Genomic DNA, 17813 nt, shown 5'->3' on the forward strand with positions numbered 1-17813 from the left:
ATGTATATTACTCTAATATTAACTATAATTACCACATTCTGCAACAGGACTCAAAAAAGAATAAAGCATTCTTCATAAGATTTTGCATCTTTGACCATCAATGAGATAAAATATCATTTCCAAAATAGCATCCAAACGGGAGTGTATTTACCCATATCATCCAGGTTATAATAGAGCAAGCAGGTGAACAGAGTAATAATTCATGGTATTTCATGTTTAACAAATTATTAACAGAGAAAGTTGGTTGAAGAAAGGCATAGGAACATTGTCCTAGAATTAGAACCGAGGGGCTCTATAATCATCTGGCATCCGTTCAATATTGTATCTGTGGTTAGAAATATACATGATGGGAACTCCAGGGATTTTTCGGATTCTTCGTTTAAGGTCTTGGTCAACTGTGGCCACAATGTAACACTTGTGCTGAGTTACTCTCTGTACTAAGCAGTCATCTGCATAGGTTCCTTTGTGTGTGCATGGTAATTGTTCAAATCTTGGATCCTTGGCAATCCTGAGGGCCACTCGATACTTCTGCCCCAATTTCTCAATTTCAGCCATTACACAGTCAGTTATATAAGGAATGCACTTGGCATACAGACAGTCCATCATTGACTGCACTAAGTTCAGTTTGGCTTTAATGGAAAAGTTGATAAAGTTGGTATCAACCAAGATGTGGTAAGGTGGGCCCAGCTATGTATTATATTGGAAGAATAAGCAGGAAGTGTGCTGGGGGACTTCTCTTTCCTTTAATGTGCTGGGATCTTTCTTTTCTTTCTTTTTAGGTTTCAATCTGTCCTTTTCTTTAAGCCTCTGATCCCTGAGACTAAGCATTCGCTTCATGATTGCATACTTCCTTGTTTTCTTTTGCTTCCCCATGCTCACGCCACGCCCTTGTTTCTCAAAGTTTTTTATTTTTTAAAAAGATTACTATCCTACTATTGGAAGATACTGGCTTCCAATGTCACTAGTTCCTGTATAACACAAATTTCCTTTGTTTTTAGTCTTTGGAACGAACGTAAGTGTTTTTAGATTCCTGAACCCTGCCTTCCAACCATGAAGAATTTCAGCAGGAACAATTTTCTATGCTGCCTTCCCTCTCACCACTCTGTAAATTACCACTCCAAAGCAGTCATTCTTTGAAAACTTCTAGAAAACAAGACAGCAAATGCCAGTGACAGTATTTTTTTCTTCTCTAGCTCTTTCATGATTGAAGAGAATAACATCCCCAAGATCTCACTTTATAGGGTTGATGATGCCAGTGATCCAAGCTGGGGAGTTTTAACTCTTATAGTTCATCTGGGCACTAACTTTTTCTCTACAATAGCTTTGAAGGTGCTAGGGATAGGGGTGGGAACAGGGAAGGGAAAGAAGGAACAGAAGGAAGACGCTGTGACGGGAAGTTACTTCTTGAATAGTTGAAAGTTGACTGTGTGTAGTTTCTACTTGCTTGTAATTGCGTTAAAGCACCAGCAACCGCCTAGACTGGTACAGCACGACCATTTGCTTCTAATTGTATGTGAGGGGAAGTTCAACAATCAAGAGGGAAGAAAGAAAAATCTACCTCTGCTGACAGAGAGATTTTTGAGGCAGCCAAATATTAGTTTTAAAATAGCATTTAAACTTTAGGATTTTTCTGATTACTAATAGAGTCAACATTTACTAAAAGTAATAAAATAACAGAGAAAAATATCAGTAGGAACAGGATCAACAACAACAATGACAAAGTTACATCTGGAACCTTGACACTATTAAAACTGAGTGACAATACACCAAAACTCATATTTTACTAAATAGAGACAGACAGAAAAAAGACAAAAAATTAACCAAAAACACAATATGTTTGTATGGTGATAAGTATCCTGGGAGAAAATTTCTTTGCAAAATACCTTACAATTTAGCAAATAAGCAATATAAAATACCTTTGCCTAATTGATAAATCCTTTTACATTGAAATTCCATCTAACTTTCCATGTGACTAAAGTTTGCTGCTGAAATTGACCTGAGAACAACTAATTGTGTCAGTGTTTTCCCCTTTGGGGAAGGCACTCGGCAGCCATATATTCCAAAGCAGTTCACTTAATGAGATATATCTTTTAATGTGGGTGATTTTCTATGAGTATTTCAACTAGCATTATTTTAAAAAGTAACAGTGAGAATAAGCTAACATGTTTACTTTTACTCTTTAGTAAATTAAAATCACACCCAGGAAATCAGTTCTGCATACTCCAAATAAATCATCTATTATTTAATAAACCATCAATTAAATATACCCATGAGCTAATAAACTTTAGTTCAAGAGCATAACTTCTATCTTTTTCTCCTTCATGAAAAGGTTCCTCTATTAATAAATTACTATATGGTAATAAAATATCCTTGCATTTCGTAAGTTAAAAGCTTATAAGGATAAGCTCCAAATTTTTTCTTTATATTTTACACATACACAAATGATATAGAATATGAAAGATCCCATCAGCTCTCAGAGAAGCATTTTCTCTGCTTTAAATGTGCAGTTGAATCAGTGGGTTGAGTTTTACTTGCTATCTGGCAGGTTCTGATCCAGTGGTCTGGGGAAGGCCTGACATCTTCCTTTTATCACAAGCTTTTCTTTTGATGCTGATGTGCTGGTCCAAAGGCCACATTTTGAGAAACAAGGGTCTAAAATATATTAGTCTCCTTTTCCTGTTTCTCATAACTAAATATTTACCATACTTTCTCTATTACCTGACAATAGGGAATTTACAAACAATGAAACGTCTCTCAAATTGCAAGAAATATACAAGCTTACACAGACACACACGCCCCTTTAACTTTTGCAGATGGCCTTTTCTTCTGACAGGGGGTTTCTTGTTTTACAACACTACCCCCAGTGGATTGTAATTTTGGAGATAAAGCTTTCCAGAAACTAATGGATTTCTTGTTGTCAGCACTAAGGCAGCTCTGTTTTACAGTGAAATTTGAAAGTATATTGATGGCATTTGTCTTTGCATTTCATAGGAAATAATCACCCTAACACTTGACGATTTTTACTTCACCCTGGGGAGAGCCAGTGTCTACCCATTAAAGAAAGCAATGTGAGAGTATTCTTTTCCACCCACCTTCTTTGGCTATTTCAGAAGCTTTTATTAGAATTTTGATGGCCTGTTTGTATTCTTTATTTTCCAGCATTTTGTCTGAGAGTAATCTGTAAGTCCTCAGGAGACTCTCGCAGGCCAACAAGTTGAGAAAGGAGCCTGTCTCATCCGTCCATATCCGCCCCTGCGTCAATTGATGGAATGCTTCATAATGCTCAGCAGCTTCCAGAAGCTGACCTGAAGAATAAAAGCCATTCATAAATATAAACCAGAGGCTAGAACATATTTTCAAATATTTTGTGTACATCTTAGCTTACTATTAAAGGGGAAAACGACATGGAGTACAGTGAAGGATTTCTGAGGCTGAAGAGGAATTAGACTGGGAAAGGAGTTATCTCTAATTGGACCTCAGTTTCAGCATTAATTTTGGACAGACACCTGCAAGAGAGATGGTCTTCAGCTACAAGAAATTGTCAGGGATTGCCTATGTTTAGAGAGAGTGTGAAAGTCCAGTAATTATTAATAGTAGCAATCCTATCAGCTAACATTTATTTAAGACTATTATGCAAGGCACTGTGCTATGTACTTTACAGGCATTGCTCATTTAGTCCCCCAAACAATCTATGGAGTGGAGTGTTATGATTCCATTTTACAGAACAGAGAGCTGAGAATTTTGCCTATGGTTGTGTGCCACAGTGGGTGGGAGATTCAGGAAATCTAACTCTAGAGCTGAAGTTGTCAACCACAGAAATGTACAATGTGAGTTATTTTAAAAGTAATGTCCAATCCCTTTTTCCACTTTGATACAAATACCCAAGGTTGAAGTTCACTGCTCTAATCTATCTTTACTTACAACTACAATTCTTTCTTACTTCCCACAAATGCAGGCATAGTTTTTCATCTCTCTCCTCTAGCACCTCTCGCCAGAAACACCTTGCTCCAAATACCCATGACCCTCATTTTTTTAAATGAGAATGGAGCATTGACATATATGTGTGTTATGTCTCCTCTGTTAACTATATTTCTCTGCCTGTGAGGTATAGCTCCAGGTATCCCTTGAAAGATGTATACAAGAGTTCTTTTTATTTTTTTCATTCAGTATCCATCTATTCATAAAGTGTAGATAGATATTTCTTTCTGGCCATGTGAATAGGAAATGGTGGATGCAGGAAACCAAGTAAACCAAATGGTTCCAGAAAAGATAGAAACTATAAAGGAGACGAAGCTTTGGATAACCCAATAAATTAGAATTGGATGCAAACAAGGGGTATTGATGTAAATAGTGAATGAGAACTCATATCCACGTCCAACATTTGATCTCCAACATTTGGGAGAGGAAGGGAGGGAAGGGGAGGATTGAAGTCGGGGAAGGAGAGGTGGAGGAAATGTTCAGGGAATTGAAGGTGGGGGTGAGTGGAGAAGAGGTGAGGCTGTGCCCTTGTATTCCATACAAGCCAGACTTCCTTCCCTCTGTTACTGAGTCCTGGGTTGCTACAAGTATCCAGGAAAGTCTGTTAAAGGAGGAATGAAGTGACGGTGGTTCTTGGGATACTGGTTTCAGTTGGTTACTATGGAATGTAACCTTGGGATAATTAGAAATAAATACAATCATCTTTTCAGCTGAATTTGATTTTTGCTGGAGCTTTGGGGGCTAGTATCAGTGTGTTACTTAGTACATGATTGTGACCAAGGCTCAACTCTCAGGAGGGTCCACGTGAGGTCTCCCATGAGGAAGAAGCCTGAGATGCCAGATAAAAGAGAACAGGGAGCCACTCTTTCCTGAAGGCCTGCTAGGTGCTGGTCAAAATGTCAGGTTCTTCCCCCTGTGCATTAAATCCTTATGCAACCTTCCACAAACTGGTGAAGTAAATACATTTACTGTTTTTTCACAAAAGAGGAAACTGAGGCTCACAAAGTTAAAATAACTCAAATATGTAATCCAGACTTACGATAAAATAACTCAAATATGTAATCCAGACTTACGATAACTGATGATTAGGATTTAAAGCCAAGCTCACCAAAACCCCATACAACTGGAGGCCCAAATACAATGCTAACCCACAAACTAAAAGTCAGGAAACAGGGGGAATAAGTTCAGTTCTCTGGATAGAAATTTCTTGTGTTATAAGGGCGGCGCCTGTGGCTCAGTGAGTAGGGCGCCGGCCCCATATGCCGAGGGTGGCGGGTTCAAACCCAGCCCCGGCCAAATTGCAACAAAAAAATAGCCGGGCGTTGTGGCAGGCACCTGTAGTCCCAGCTGCTTGGGAGGCTGAGGCAAGAGAATCATGTAAGCCCAAGAGTTAGAGGTTGCTGTGAGCTGTGTGATGCCACGGCACTCTACCTGAGGGCGGTATGTGAGACTCTGTCTCTACAAAAAAAAAAAAAAAAAAGAAATTTCTTGTGTTAAAAAAAATGCTCAAGTCACATTATTTCTCATCTCTTCCAGTTCTATAATTCTAGGACTCTTCTCAGACCACCACAGGTAACCTCTATCAAAAGTACAGATATTAGGGCAGTGCCTGTGGCTCAAAGGAGTAAGGCGCCGGCCCCATATGCTGGAGGTGGCAGGTTCAAACCCAGCCCCAGCCAAAAACTGCAAAAAACGTACAGATATTAGCCCCTGAGGTATTTGTGATTGGTCTTCCAGAGGAATCAATGTATTACTGGTACATCTATCCAAATTCCCTGTTTTCCCCTGAACCACGTTGTGACATCGTGGGAGCCCTGGAATTCCATGGGTGCCCCAGACTTTGCCACCTGTGGCCTCATCCTGCTGTTCATGTTTTCCTCTTCCCTCCTTTACCACTCCGCCACAGATGAGGGCACTGGGGTCCTGATGACACTTTTAAATGAAGGTGTCTACACAGCAGCAGAGTTTCCCCGGGGTTCTTGTACGCAGAGATTGATTTCTGAAAGTAGTTGGTGGCAGTAAATAAGCCAGCAAGAAAATCAGCCATGGAGGATTTATCCAAACAATGATATGCACAAAAATGACTTGACTCTAATTTCTAAAGGTTGGTCAGAATTTGAAAGCACATATTGTGATATAGCATAATATTTGATTCTAAAATATTAAAAGATATATCTATGCTATGAAGAGAGCATAGTAATTTAAATACACAAGTATTTCTCTTTCAGCATGATTAATAATGATATGATATCCATCCAGTTTCTATTTCCAACTGTGAAAAGGATTTTAAAAATTATCTTACTTTTTCAGTAAAGGCTCTGCTATTAATGAAGGCTAGACACAATAATTCACAGTGCTTTTATCTGAACATTTTAAATTCAATGTACCTGAGAGAAATATTGTATCAATATAGTGATCATTTTGACAATGCTAAATATAAATATCAGTGTAGATAATGAATCATATTTTCTAATTTGTCTCCTTTTATAACTTTTTCCAGGTGTTCATAGATAGTTTATTCTTGGGTATTAAATAAACTATACCAATTTCAGAACCAGCTGAAATTTCTAGATCCCACTATCAATCTGTTAGAAGGACAAGGACAAGTGGTTAGTCCAAGTGTCCAAGTACTATTTCCCTCTGAACTTATCAGGTGTAACATGATTTCTCATTGAGGAAGAGGGACAGAGAAAAGAGGAATGATTACTCCAAAGTATCACAAAAATAAATGCTAACAGAAAATAGGACGGAAAAGAGAAGGCCTGGGGAATATGCATGGGTGGTAAAGTTATCCTGAGGGAAAGTGAGTTTTATCATGTTGCACCAGGAATCACCAGAAAGCTCCCTCATCACAATGAATAACTAAGATCACAGAATAAATTTCAATAAGAAAGACACACTAACTACTGCTAAATTAAATGCCTGACATGCATGGTGGTGGGGAACCTACAGCTTCTTAATTTCAAGGGTTTTTTTTTTTTTTTTTTTTTTGTAGAGACAGAGTCTCACTTTATGGCCCTCGGTAGAGTGCCATGGCATCACACAGCTCACAGCAACCTCCAACTCCTGCGCCTAAGGGATTCTCTTGCCTCAGCCTCCCGAGTAGCTGGGACTACAGGCACCCGCCACAATGCCCAGCTATCAAGGGTTTTTTTCAAGCACAAAAAGAAGTAAGAAAACCATGTTTCTCTTCTGCACCCCTTTAAAAGAAAGGATTTGCTCTGTAAAATTTGGATTCAGTCAAAAGGCTACACTTAAGGACTTAGGCTACACGAGGCCTTAAGAACACAGGTTTCCCACCCCATTTTAGAATACTGTTACTATCTGTGTAAAATAAGAGTATCCAGGCATATATATAAGTAGTTTTTTAGCTCTTTGAGGATTCATCATACTTCTTTTCAAAAAGGCTGAATTGATTTGAAGTCCCATCAACAGTGTCTAAGTGTTCCCTTCTCACTGCACCCACACCAACATCTATAGCTTTGGGAATTTTCGATGTGGGGTGTTTTCATTGGGGTTTGGTGATATTCATTCTCCTTAGTTAAGTAACTCAAGAATAAAAAAATAAGCATCCTATGTACTCAATACTCATTTGAAGCTAGTAAATGAACTACAGGCCAACACAAGAGGAAAAATACAATTAAATTTAAGAGGGGACCAGCCACGGTGGCTCACACCTGTAATGCTAGCACTCTGGGAGGCCAAGGCAGGCGGATTGCCTGAGCTCACAGGTTTGAGACCAGCCTGAGCCAGAGCAAGACCTCATCTCTAAAAAAAATAGCTGTGAGTTGTGGTGGGTACCTGTGTTCCCAGCTGTTCAGAAGGCTGAGGCAAGAGAATCACTTGAGCCCAAGAGTTGCTGTGAGCTGTGACACCACAGCACTCTACCAAGGGCAATAAGCTGAAACTCTGTCTTAGGAAAAAACAAAAGAAGGGTGGAGGGGGAAAGAGGGAAGGGGCTCAGTAGGCTCCTACCTGATGGATATAGTGTAGGGTATATGGCACACTTCTGTGGTGGAGGCCCAAATACAACTTAGACTTGCTAACAAACACAAACAACATAACCTAATCATATGTACCCTGACATTAATCCAAACTGAAAGAAAAAAGTAGTCTTGGTCTCAATTTTGCTTTGTTATATTTTTCTGGCTATTACATTACATCTACATAAACAATAAGGAGTCTGCCATGCATTTATGGTTTTTTACCTAAAAGAAAGAGCACTCTTAAAATAAAACTACTCCAAGGGAGTTTTACTTTCTCTAAAGCCCACACAAAAAAGAAATACATCCAATTTATTTAAAAATACAAACAAAACCCAAACACCGTTGTAAACAGCAAAATGCTTGGTTGGATGTTAAGACAAACACAAGGTAGAGAAAATAAGATTTTATATACGTGGGTATTATCCAAATTGTTGCTTACCCCTCTTCCCTGCACAACATCTCTGAAAGTTTATAGATATTTGTTGTATCACAGCAGATGTCTAGAACAAATATTAAGCAAAGGAGAATGTATATGATCTCTCCCATTTTAGTTTTTTTTTAAAGTAGGAAGATTGACTAGATATTAACACAAATGGGTTTAAATGTGAAGCTGCCATAAAAGCAGGAACATAAATGTAATTCTCCCAGCCGCTATTTTGATGCACATTTTTGATTCCATGAATATTTTATGAAATGGCCCAAACTAAAGCCATATAACATTCCTGCATTACTGATGCTTGCGCCCGTAAGCTACGAACATTAGAGGCATGATTGAGTGCATTAAAATGAACTCATTCAGCAGTGCATTGATTATTTGAAGGGGGAGGGAAATGAAAAAAGAAAAGAAAAAGAAGTTGCTCCACTTAAGAAAACAGCACACAAATCTGAAGTTTGCAATATAATAAGAGTGAAAGTAAGTTGTAATAAAATGATGTTTTATAAATAAAGCGTGACTCTGTCCAGAGCTGACATTAATTAGGCTAGGTGTTAATTATGCTCTAAGATGGCTGCTGGTATTGTTCAGGTAATTTAAAATGTCACAATCTCTAAGATGCATAGACTGGCCTGGGTTAGCTCCATGCATCAGCAATTCTGAAAGTGGCTAATTATTTCCTTTTCTATCAACTTGTACATTCGCCAGTAAAAATAATGCTCCAGAAACAATTGCAACAAAATAATTTGACGGGTCCATAAGGCCCATTTCTTCAGTAGTACTGGTATAAGTCTTCAGCAAATTTATTAAATAGTTCTAAATTGTGTGCATTTGTTGAGGACTTTAGGGAAATATTCCACTTTAGTTTAAAACAACAACCTAAAGGAACAATAAAGCTTTATGTATATTATATTACGTTTTAATCTGGAGCTACTGGACATCTTTGGCATAAATTACTATTCTGTACAACACAGAGATAAAATCTGCTAGAAGCAATATTGAACAGTAGCAGAAAGAGAAAAATGTTATTGCTCTTTTGTAAAAACAAAAGACATTGCTTTCCATTTCAGCTTAACAATTTATATTATCTTTAGGATTTTACATTCAATTATGGTAATTATAACAGCGCTATTCACGCTGAAATAGTTAAGGGCCTGCCACACTTCCAACGGAAACTATCACTTTCAAGGGTTTATCTCCTGTCAGTAGAGATTTGTTGTGCTCTATAACACACGGCACACCATTGCAAAATGGAATGCTGGATAACAAAGATTTTGTTCTGTAACTCAATAGCATCCGTAATAAACAGAGAAGAAAATGTGCCCATAACTTCTGGGTAGCTACTTTAGGATTGTTTAGAAGAAATTTAAGGTGCTGTTTTAAAACAGCATCTTCCCTTTATCATTTTGAGCACAGATTTCAAGCAGACATTATAGGAATGCTACTACATACCAGTTAAGGAACATTGGTCACTAAACCAGACAATGAAAAGGATCCCGTGCAGACAGGAAGACATTCCCCAACGACTCTGCAATTTTCCAGAATCCAAAAATAATTGCCTAAGCCTCCAAAATATTGTAGATGAATTGTTATTAATTTTGGCGTTTATAATTTTAGATAGTTGAATTGCGTCCATCACATAAGTTTGACTGCTTCAGCCAATAAACCTCAGGCAGTTGTTTTCACCGAACTTTTGCCATTTTTAAAGATTTTGCATTAGGTAGCTTCACTCTTAAAAGTGAAGGTACCAAAATCACTCAAAAAGTTAAATTTTTAAAAAATATAAAATAATGGTATGATGAGTAAACAATAAGAAATTAATGCTAGCCATTATAAACCTTACAGAGTTCGTAGCGTTTACTATTTTCCTCATATAATGTATTGTTTTACTTTAATGTTTCTACCTGTCTTAGAATCCTAAGTTAAAAGGGTGGACAAGCATAAAAGTCTGAGAAAAAATAAAGTCCACATTGACACTGGATCAACTAATGAGTTACATTTACTTAGGACTTAATAATATAATTCTTGCTGGAATTGTACTTTGCTCATGATATCACATAAACCATAATCTGCCTGATGTGTATATGTTTATATGTGCAACAAGAAAGATAGGGAAGGCTGTACGTCACAGAGTCAGTGTGGATTGTCATAAAGATGGCGAAAGGGAGGGAGGCGAGTTAAATTCTGCCTTTACGAACAATAAACGTGTTATTTTAGATGTTACAAGAAAACTCACAAACAAAAATTAATCTATTTAGATGAGCATGGAGGGAGGGAAATAACATTGGTTGAACACTTAATATTCACTGGGCACAATACTAGTTGCTATCTGTGCGTGTGTGTGTGTGTGTGTATGTGTGTGTTACCTTATTTCACCCTCAGGTGTTAGTATCTTTGTTTTTGAGATGAGGAAACTGAGCCTCTGAAATTGTCTGGCTTAAATTCACATACTAAATAGGTGACAGCGCCCATGGCCAAAGCCCATGGTGGCTTTACTTCCCGAGAGGACTCCTCTTTTAGAAAAAGTATCAAGAGTTTGACTTCAAGGTAGAGACCAAGGTTTGATCCTTACCACCAGTGTTTCCTTGGACTATTCACACACTGCTGCTAAGCTTCCTTTCTTCAAGGGTTCTGAAGTAAGAATAACAATGGTAAGCTCAAAGAGTGGTTGCAGCGGGGCTAGAACAGCCCCATCAGCAACATGCTGAGTGCCTGGTGCTTCACAGACACCCACTAACTTTTCATGCAGTGTTATCTATTTTTTTTTTTTAAGTTTGCCATTTGGAGTGGATCTGGATAGGCCTGTTATATGGAGGGTCTTTAAACCTAAATATTATGAAACAGTCTCACTTATTCAGATTAAATTCCAGTTGAGGCCCTGGTTGGATACAGCATACTTCATCTAACTCCCCCGCAATGTTCCTTTCACTTCTGGCCAGTTGTGCCTCTGAAGAGATATTTCTGGGGAAGTGCCTTGTCTCAGGCGGTCAAAGGAAATACTGCCTCCAGAACAGTCTATTCAGGGTAGTAAGAACTGTAAGCTTGGTGCAGCTGCTCAAGATCCCCTTTGCAAAGCTTTGAAAAAGGAAAACCTGCTGCAGAGCAGGCACCTTTGAATGAAGCTTCCTCTCAGTGCTCCTCGTTAAGCAGTAAATAATTAAAACACCCTGAAAAAGACAGGTAAAATACAAGCAGCAATGTCAGTAACACAGACATGAAAGAGAAGGGGAAGAAAATGAATTAAAAAAAAAGATGCAATGAAATAATTCATTTGAAGCTCTAATAAAGTTTCATTTGCAGCCTTGTTTAAAGATATATCAGACTTTAGGGATGTAACCTAATTACATTTTTATTCTAAGTTCCATTCAAAGATCTTGGACTTTGATTCTTTAACACAGATCAAACATGGTATAATTTTCTTGTGGCTATCAATACTTAAAAAGGATCTCTTCATTAAATGCTATAAGGTCTTATGAACATGTACACATGGTAGATGGAGAATAAACTGACATGCCCTCCAAAAGTGACAATTAATTTATATAGAAATAGCAATGTTAATCCATTTCTTTAAAAAAAAGTTTTTAACTATTAAATTCACTGTTATTCAAGTAAGTAGTGACTCAGTTTCTGATATACGTCTAGTCTGATGCACCTTAAAAAATGTATACTAGGGCTCACTTTTTTTTTCTTTTCTTTTCTTTTTTTTTTTTGCAGTTTTTGGCCTGGGCCAGGTTTGAACCCACCACCTCTGGTATATGGGGCTGGCATCCTACTCCTTTGAGCCACAGGCGCCGCCCTCACTTTTTAAATCCATTCTTAGAATTTACTTCTAAAAATGAAGTGTGGGAAGTTGTGGGCAATAGTTAGCCTTGCAATCACACAGAGACGAAAGGGGAGGTGCTTTCAACAGAGCTGTAGTTTGTGTCTTAGCGACAGGTACTTTGGAGTCATCAGTGTTTACTCTTAGACACCTGTGTGACTGGCTCTATTCCATGTTGCTACTAGGAATAATGCATTGCCTTGCAGAGAATCTTTTTAGAAAAAAGATTCCTCCAAAGGGACTATTAAGATGTAAATCTCCAAGCGTTTTATAAATAGGGTGAATCGAATAAGTAGGATTTATTTTTTAACTATGAAGAGGAAAAAATGTTCCCAATGAACTTGCTTACTTGAAATTAAAAGCTGGGGAAAAGTTCAGTAGGATTTAAACACCCAACAGGGGAACCTACAGAAAGCTGGGTGAGGACTCAACAGCAGCCATTGGGCATTTCTGCTGGAGTGGTTTGTTCTGTGTTTTTACCCCTCCAAATATCCATGGTGCCCAGCAGTGAATTTAATTTTCAAGGCGAAACATTTAGTAAGATGTCCTTTTTCCATTTAAGTACCATTTTTTTTGCAACAGACTTTATGTAAAGGAGGTTTTTTTTTTTTTTTTTTTTGGCCAGGGCTGGGTTTGAACCCACCACCTCCAGCATGTGGGACTGGCGCCCTACTCCTTGAGCCACAGGCGCCTCCCGTAAAGGAGGTTTTATTGTTAAAATTTTTTAAATATGGTAGTGATTTAAATAGAAATAATAGTCATTTAAGCCTCTCCAAAACAATCCCATATAATGCTTGTCAAAATCTATTACTAGCAAATAAGAAAGATGTGATTATGTCACTATTGATGGTGCATGAGTAAAATACAGGGCTTAGAAAGACACAAGAAATTATAATATTCACTCTAGTTAGGTTAGCCTGCTCATCCAACTTTATGCAGACTTTCCTGGTTCTAGCACCAAAAAGTGTGAGTTGGGAACCTCCTTAGTCTCGGGCATGACAGGATGATATAGTCCACGACTGACCCAAATTACAAAAGAACTTTGAAAATGTCATTCGGTGAAGCAAAAACAAAAAAAAAAATAGTGAAGATGTATACTTATATTAAGGGCAAAAATACATCAGCATGAATGAAACACAGGGAAAAACCTTCAATACTTATAACAATGATGGCATCAATCATCTAAATGTACTTATTTATTTTGGTCTAGTTTTATTTTATTCCTTTCTATATTCATGCATAATTTTTACACAGTTATAAAAAGTTGAATATATAATTTTCTACTTATCTACATTGTTTTATTAGAGTAACTATCCACACTATATCTTTTTAAAACCTCATTTTTGAAGTTGGCAAAATATTTTTTTTGGGGGGTGCATACTTTAATCATCTGTCCAGTGCTTGTGTATTTAGATCATTTCTCCACTTTAAGTAGTGTTTTGATTAACACTACCTTTAAAAAAAAAACCCATAGGTTTCTAAAATTTAGAAAAAAAAAAACCCATAGGTTTCTAGATTTAGTTGATAAAGGGGCAAATTTTATGGTTTCTACATAAACTATATTACTTTCCTTAATGATTAAGTAATTCACATAATTATGAGCATATAGTGTTATTTTAATAAACCATGATTTTTTATTGCTATTTTAAAAAGTGTTAAATGCTCTTTAATAATCATTCAATTTAATTTTTAAGAAGCTTGTTATTTTCTTATGTATTCATAATTTGTTTTATTTCCTATTTGGTGTATTGTCTGTATCCTTTTTCTATTAGAGTTGCCCAGATTTTTCTTACCAATGGTGTTTATTTTACATAGAATATAGTTACTAATTCTTTGTTATATGTATACACTGCATTTAAAGTTAATTTTCCTCTTTTTTTCTTACTCCCTGGCCTATATCTGAATACTGATGTTGTTTCCCTTGCTATAATATCTGGAAGTCATCCTTACTTTCCATTTATTCAGCCAATATTCCAGTCAATCCTCCTCACCAGTCTTAATGCTCCATAATTTTCCCTCTGTTTCTTATTTCCCTGGTTGCAGGGTGTCCCACTCATAATTAAGGAACAGCCTAATTCACACTTGGATTTCAACACATGACAAGACCTACCGATTCCTACTGACTCAGTTTGCTAATCTTTTTCTCTTCAAATTGGCTTTCCATATCTGTTCCACGTATAGATCATGTTAAGCATCTCCTATAGGGCAGGTCTAGTGGTGACAAATTCTCTTAGTGTTTGCTTGTCTAGGAAAAACTTTATTTCTCCTTCATTTATGAAAGTTGGTTTTGCAGGTTACAAAATTCTTGACTGATAATATTTCTGGTTAAGAAGACTAAAAATGAGACCCTAATCCCTTCTGGCCTGTAAAAAAAAAAGTCTCTGCTGAGAAATCTGGTGTTAATCTAATATATTGTCCTTTGTAAATTAGCTGTTACTTCCATCTTATGGCTTGTAGGATATTTTCCTTCACTTTGTCTTTGGCCAGACTGATGAATATGTGTCCTGATAATCTTCACCTAAATCTTCTAGATGTTCAAAGACCATCTTGAACTTGTATATCCAAATATCTAGTGATACCAGGGAAATTTTCCTCAATTATTCCCTCAAATAGGTTTTCCACACTTTTTGTTTATTTTTCTTCTTTTTCAAAGATACCTAATGATTATCATGTTAGCTCATTTTATGTAGCACCTTATTTCTCTGAGTGACTGCTCATTCTTCTTCAGTCTTTTCCCCACATTTTTGGCTGACTGGGTTAATTCAAAATCCTTGTCTTTGAGATCCAAATTTTTTTCTTCTGCTTGGTCTAATTTGTCATTAAATCTTTCTGTTATATTTTGAAATTCCCTAAATTACTTTTTAAGTTGTTGTATCTTTCCATTGGCATCTGTTTCTTTAGAAATATTTTTACTTATGTCCTGAAAATTTTTTTTTTAGTTTCTTTGTGTTGCTTTTCAATTTTATGTTATTTGCCATCCATGCTCTAAATTTCATATTTGACATTTCAACAGTTTTCTATGAGTTGAAGTCTATTGCTGGAGACTTGTTGCAATCCTTTGTTGTCAAAATAGCTTGTTTTTTTTTTTCATGTTACCAGAGTTTTTATGCTGGAACCTTCTCATTTGAAGTCACTTTCTTCAACTCAAGGCAGATAAAAGTTTGGGGTGTACCTGTGCTCTGCTAAGAATTCTTCTACTTGGTGAAAAGGAGGAGAGGTCCTTGCATGGTGTACTTATGACCTGGCAGGGAAGGAGTGGATTCACTGACAGCCTGTGGAAAGCTATTTGCTATTCTCCTATATCATTCTTCTCTCCTGTGGTTTTCACAGCCCAAGATAGCACTGGGAGATATTCATGCAGAGTGGTGTGTTTGCTCCCAGGTTGCTGTTAGTAGCTTCAGTAGGGGGCTACTGAAGCGTGAGACCCTTTCCAAGGAGGTGGGTGGCATAGGAGTTTTCTCTGTCAGGATCTCCCTTGCCACAGTGGTGGCAGGGGTGGCTGGGTGAAGAAGCCACTTAGATGGTGGCCATGAGTGTCAGGGCTGTGGGCATTTTCTTTGTCCAGGTTCAGGAGCCATGATGACACATGGTGTGGGGCTTGCAGAGAGGTGGTCTGCAGTGGTATAAAGAGGGACATGTTGCAGCAGCCAGGGGGTGTGCAGCTCACCACAGGAAGCCATGGTGGCTGGAGCTCTCTCTCTGACCAGGTCTGGCTGCTGGAGCTGCTGTGGTGCTACTCAGATGGTGGCAACAGTGCTATTCATGTGCAGTTGACAGATGCTGGGGGCCATGTGCATCTGCTCTGATCCCCCAGTGGTCAGAGGGAGCACGGCACCTGATCACTGTATGTGTGAGAGCAGTTGTCCTCTCTGATCTCTCCCTGACCCATCAGGGGAAATGGAGAAGTGGCTGCAGTGGAGCCAATCCCTGGGTAGACCAGTCACTTCGGGCTCAAGAACTCAGAACGACATCTGTTCCATCGACCTGGGATTGGTATCCAGTGGGTCCCCACTCTGCCTGCTGTCTGGTGCGATGATGAGGCGCAGTCTCCAGTCAGCTCCCTGATAAGTTTGGAAGACTGCTGTGGTGGAGAGGGGCTCCCTCCAAGCTTGGGTTGCAGTATTTGTAGGAGGACTAGAGCCCCAGGTTTCCTCCTCTGATCCTTTCCCATGTGTGGGTTCTTTCTTCATGTATCTTCCAATCTTGCCAAGTGGATCACCATGTATCCCTCTCCCTCACTTTGAGAGTCTTCATTCACTTCTCTCATGATTCACAATGCTCTCTCTAGGGGAGTCCATATATAATGAATGTCTATTTGAAACTTGTGATCCTCTTCTTGAGAGCAGTATATGCGGGCTATTTCTAGTCCATCATCTTCAAAATCACGCTTTGATAAAAATAAATTAAGACAAAATGAACTCAGAAATTCAACTTTGTGAGGTCTTTGCTGAGCAAATCTTTGAATGAGGAGGTAGAGTTAGGTAGTGGAAAGCACATGGAATATTTAAGATATGAAGACACAGGTTTCCATCCTGGCTCTGACATGACTTAGCTGTCATTTAATAACATTCAGCCTTTAAAAAGAAGGGCATTCTGTAATATAGAAGGGCACAGAAGGACAAATACTGCATGACTCCACTTACACGATGTATCTAAACTAGTCAAACTCACGAAGCAAAGAGTAGAATGGTGGTTGCTACAGGCAGGAGGGAGGAAGAAATGGGGAAGTTGGTTATCAATTTGTTTAAAATTTCAAGCAAGAGACATCAGTTCCAGAGATCCTCTGTACAACATTATGACCATAGATTGCAATACTTAAAAATGTGTTAAAAGGGTAGATCTCATGTCAAGCACTCTGACCACAATAAAATAAAATAAATCTAAAAAAGAAAAAATAATCTCTCTGAATCCTAGCTGCTATATCTTTAAAATAAGGATAATGTGCATGGGTGAGAAAGACTACTTTATATCCACAGAGGGTGCCAAAAAAATGTATACACATTTTAAGAAAGGAAAAAAAAACTATTAAAATTGTAATACTCAATATATACTGATAATGTTTGCAATTTTGCATATTGTATCTTGCATTTCAGAATTATGTGTGACTTGAGTATTACAATTCTAATACAGTTTTTTTTCCTTTCTTAAAATCTGCATACCATAGTACTGTCTAAACATTATTGGTAAATTAGTTTGAAGAACCACGTATATAGGCAGTTTGTGTTTATTTGTGCTAAGTATGGCAGAGAGAATGGAAATGGAACCAAAATGGATATTATGAGAAGCTCTGCATGCAAATCTAGCATCTGATACCAATAAATGTCATGGCTATGGTAAAATTCTTTAATTACTCAGTTCAGATTACTCATCCATCAAATATACTCATCTAAAAGAATTGAACAATCAAAGTCCCAATTCAGTTTTAAACAATTGAGGATTATTTTACAATTTGCTACATCCATCTCCATTTTTTATTCTATGGAAGTGAGTTTTTCCTGATCCTGAGTGCTGCCCTTAACCCATCTTTTCTTGGACTTTTTTAGGGATCCTGAAAAGATATATATATATATATATAAAATTAACCACCAGAGAACCA

At 37.7% G+C, this 17813-nt stretch overlaps 2 protein-coding genes across 4 annotated transcripts in view; both read right to left on the minus strand.

Annotated features, from left to right (window-relative positions):
* TTC29 (tetratricopeptide repeat domain 29) overlaps positions 1-17813 on the minus strand; it is a 248458-nt gene that overhangs the window by 159724 nt on the left and 70921 nt on the right. For all 3 annotated transcript variants that reach the window (XM_053595489.1, XM_053595498.1, XM_053595481.1), the window contains one exon: positions 3093-3305. In XM_053595489.1, coding sequence (XP_053451464.1) covers positions 3093-3305 — 213 coding nt within the window. The remainder of the gene's footprint in view (positions 1-3092; positions 3306-17813) is intronic.
* LOC128580451 (rRNA-processing protein FCF1 homolog) lies at positions 277-880 on the minus strand. The gene has a single exon (XM_053582295.1). It carries the CDS (start codon positions 604-606, stop codon positions 277-279), a length of 330 nt encoding a protein of 109 aa, XP_053438270.1. The 5' UTR covers positions 607-880.

Source organism: Nycticebus coucang, chromosome 1 (assembly GCF_027406575.1).
Source record: "Nycticebus coucang isolate mNycCou1 chromosome 1, mNycCou1.pri, whole genome shotgun sequence".
Taxonomy (NCBI): domain Eukaryota; kingdom Metazoa; phylum Chordata; class Mammalia; order Primates; family Lorisidae; genus Nycticebus; species Nycticebus coucang.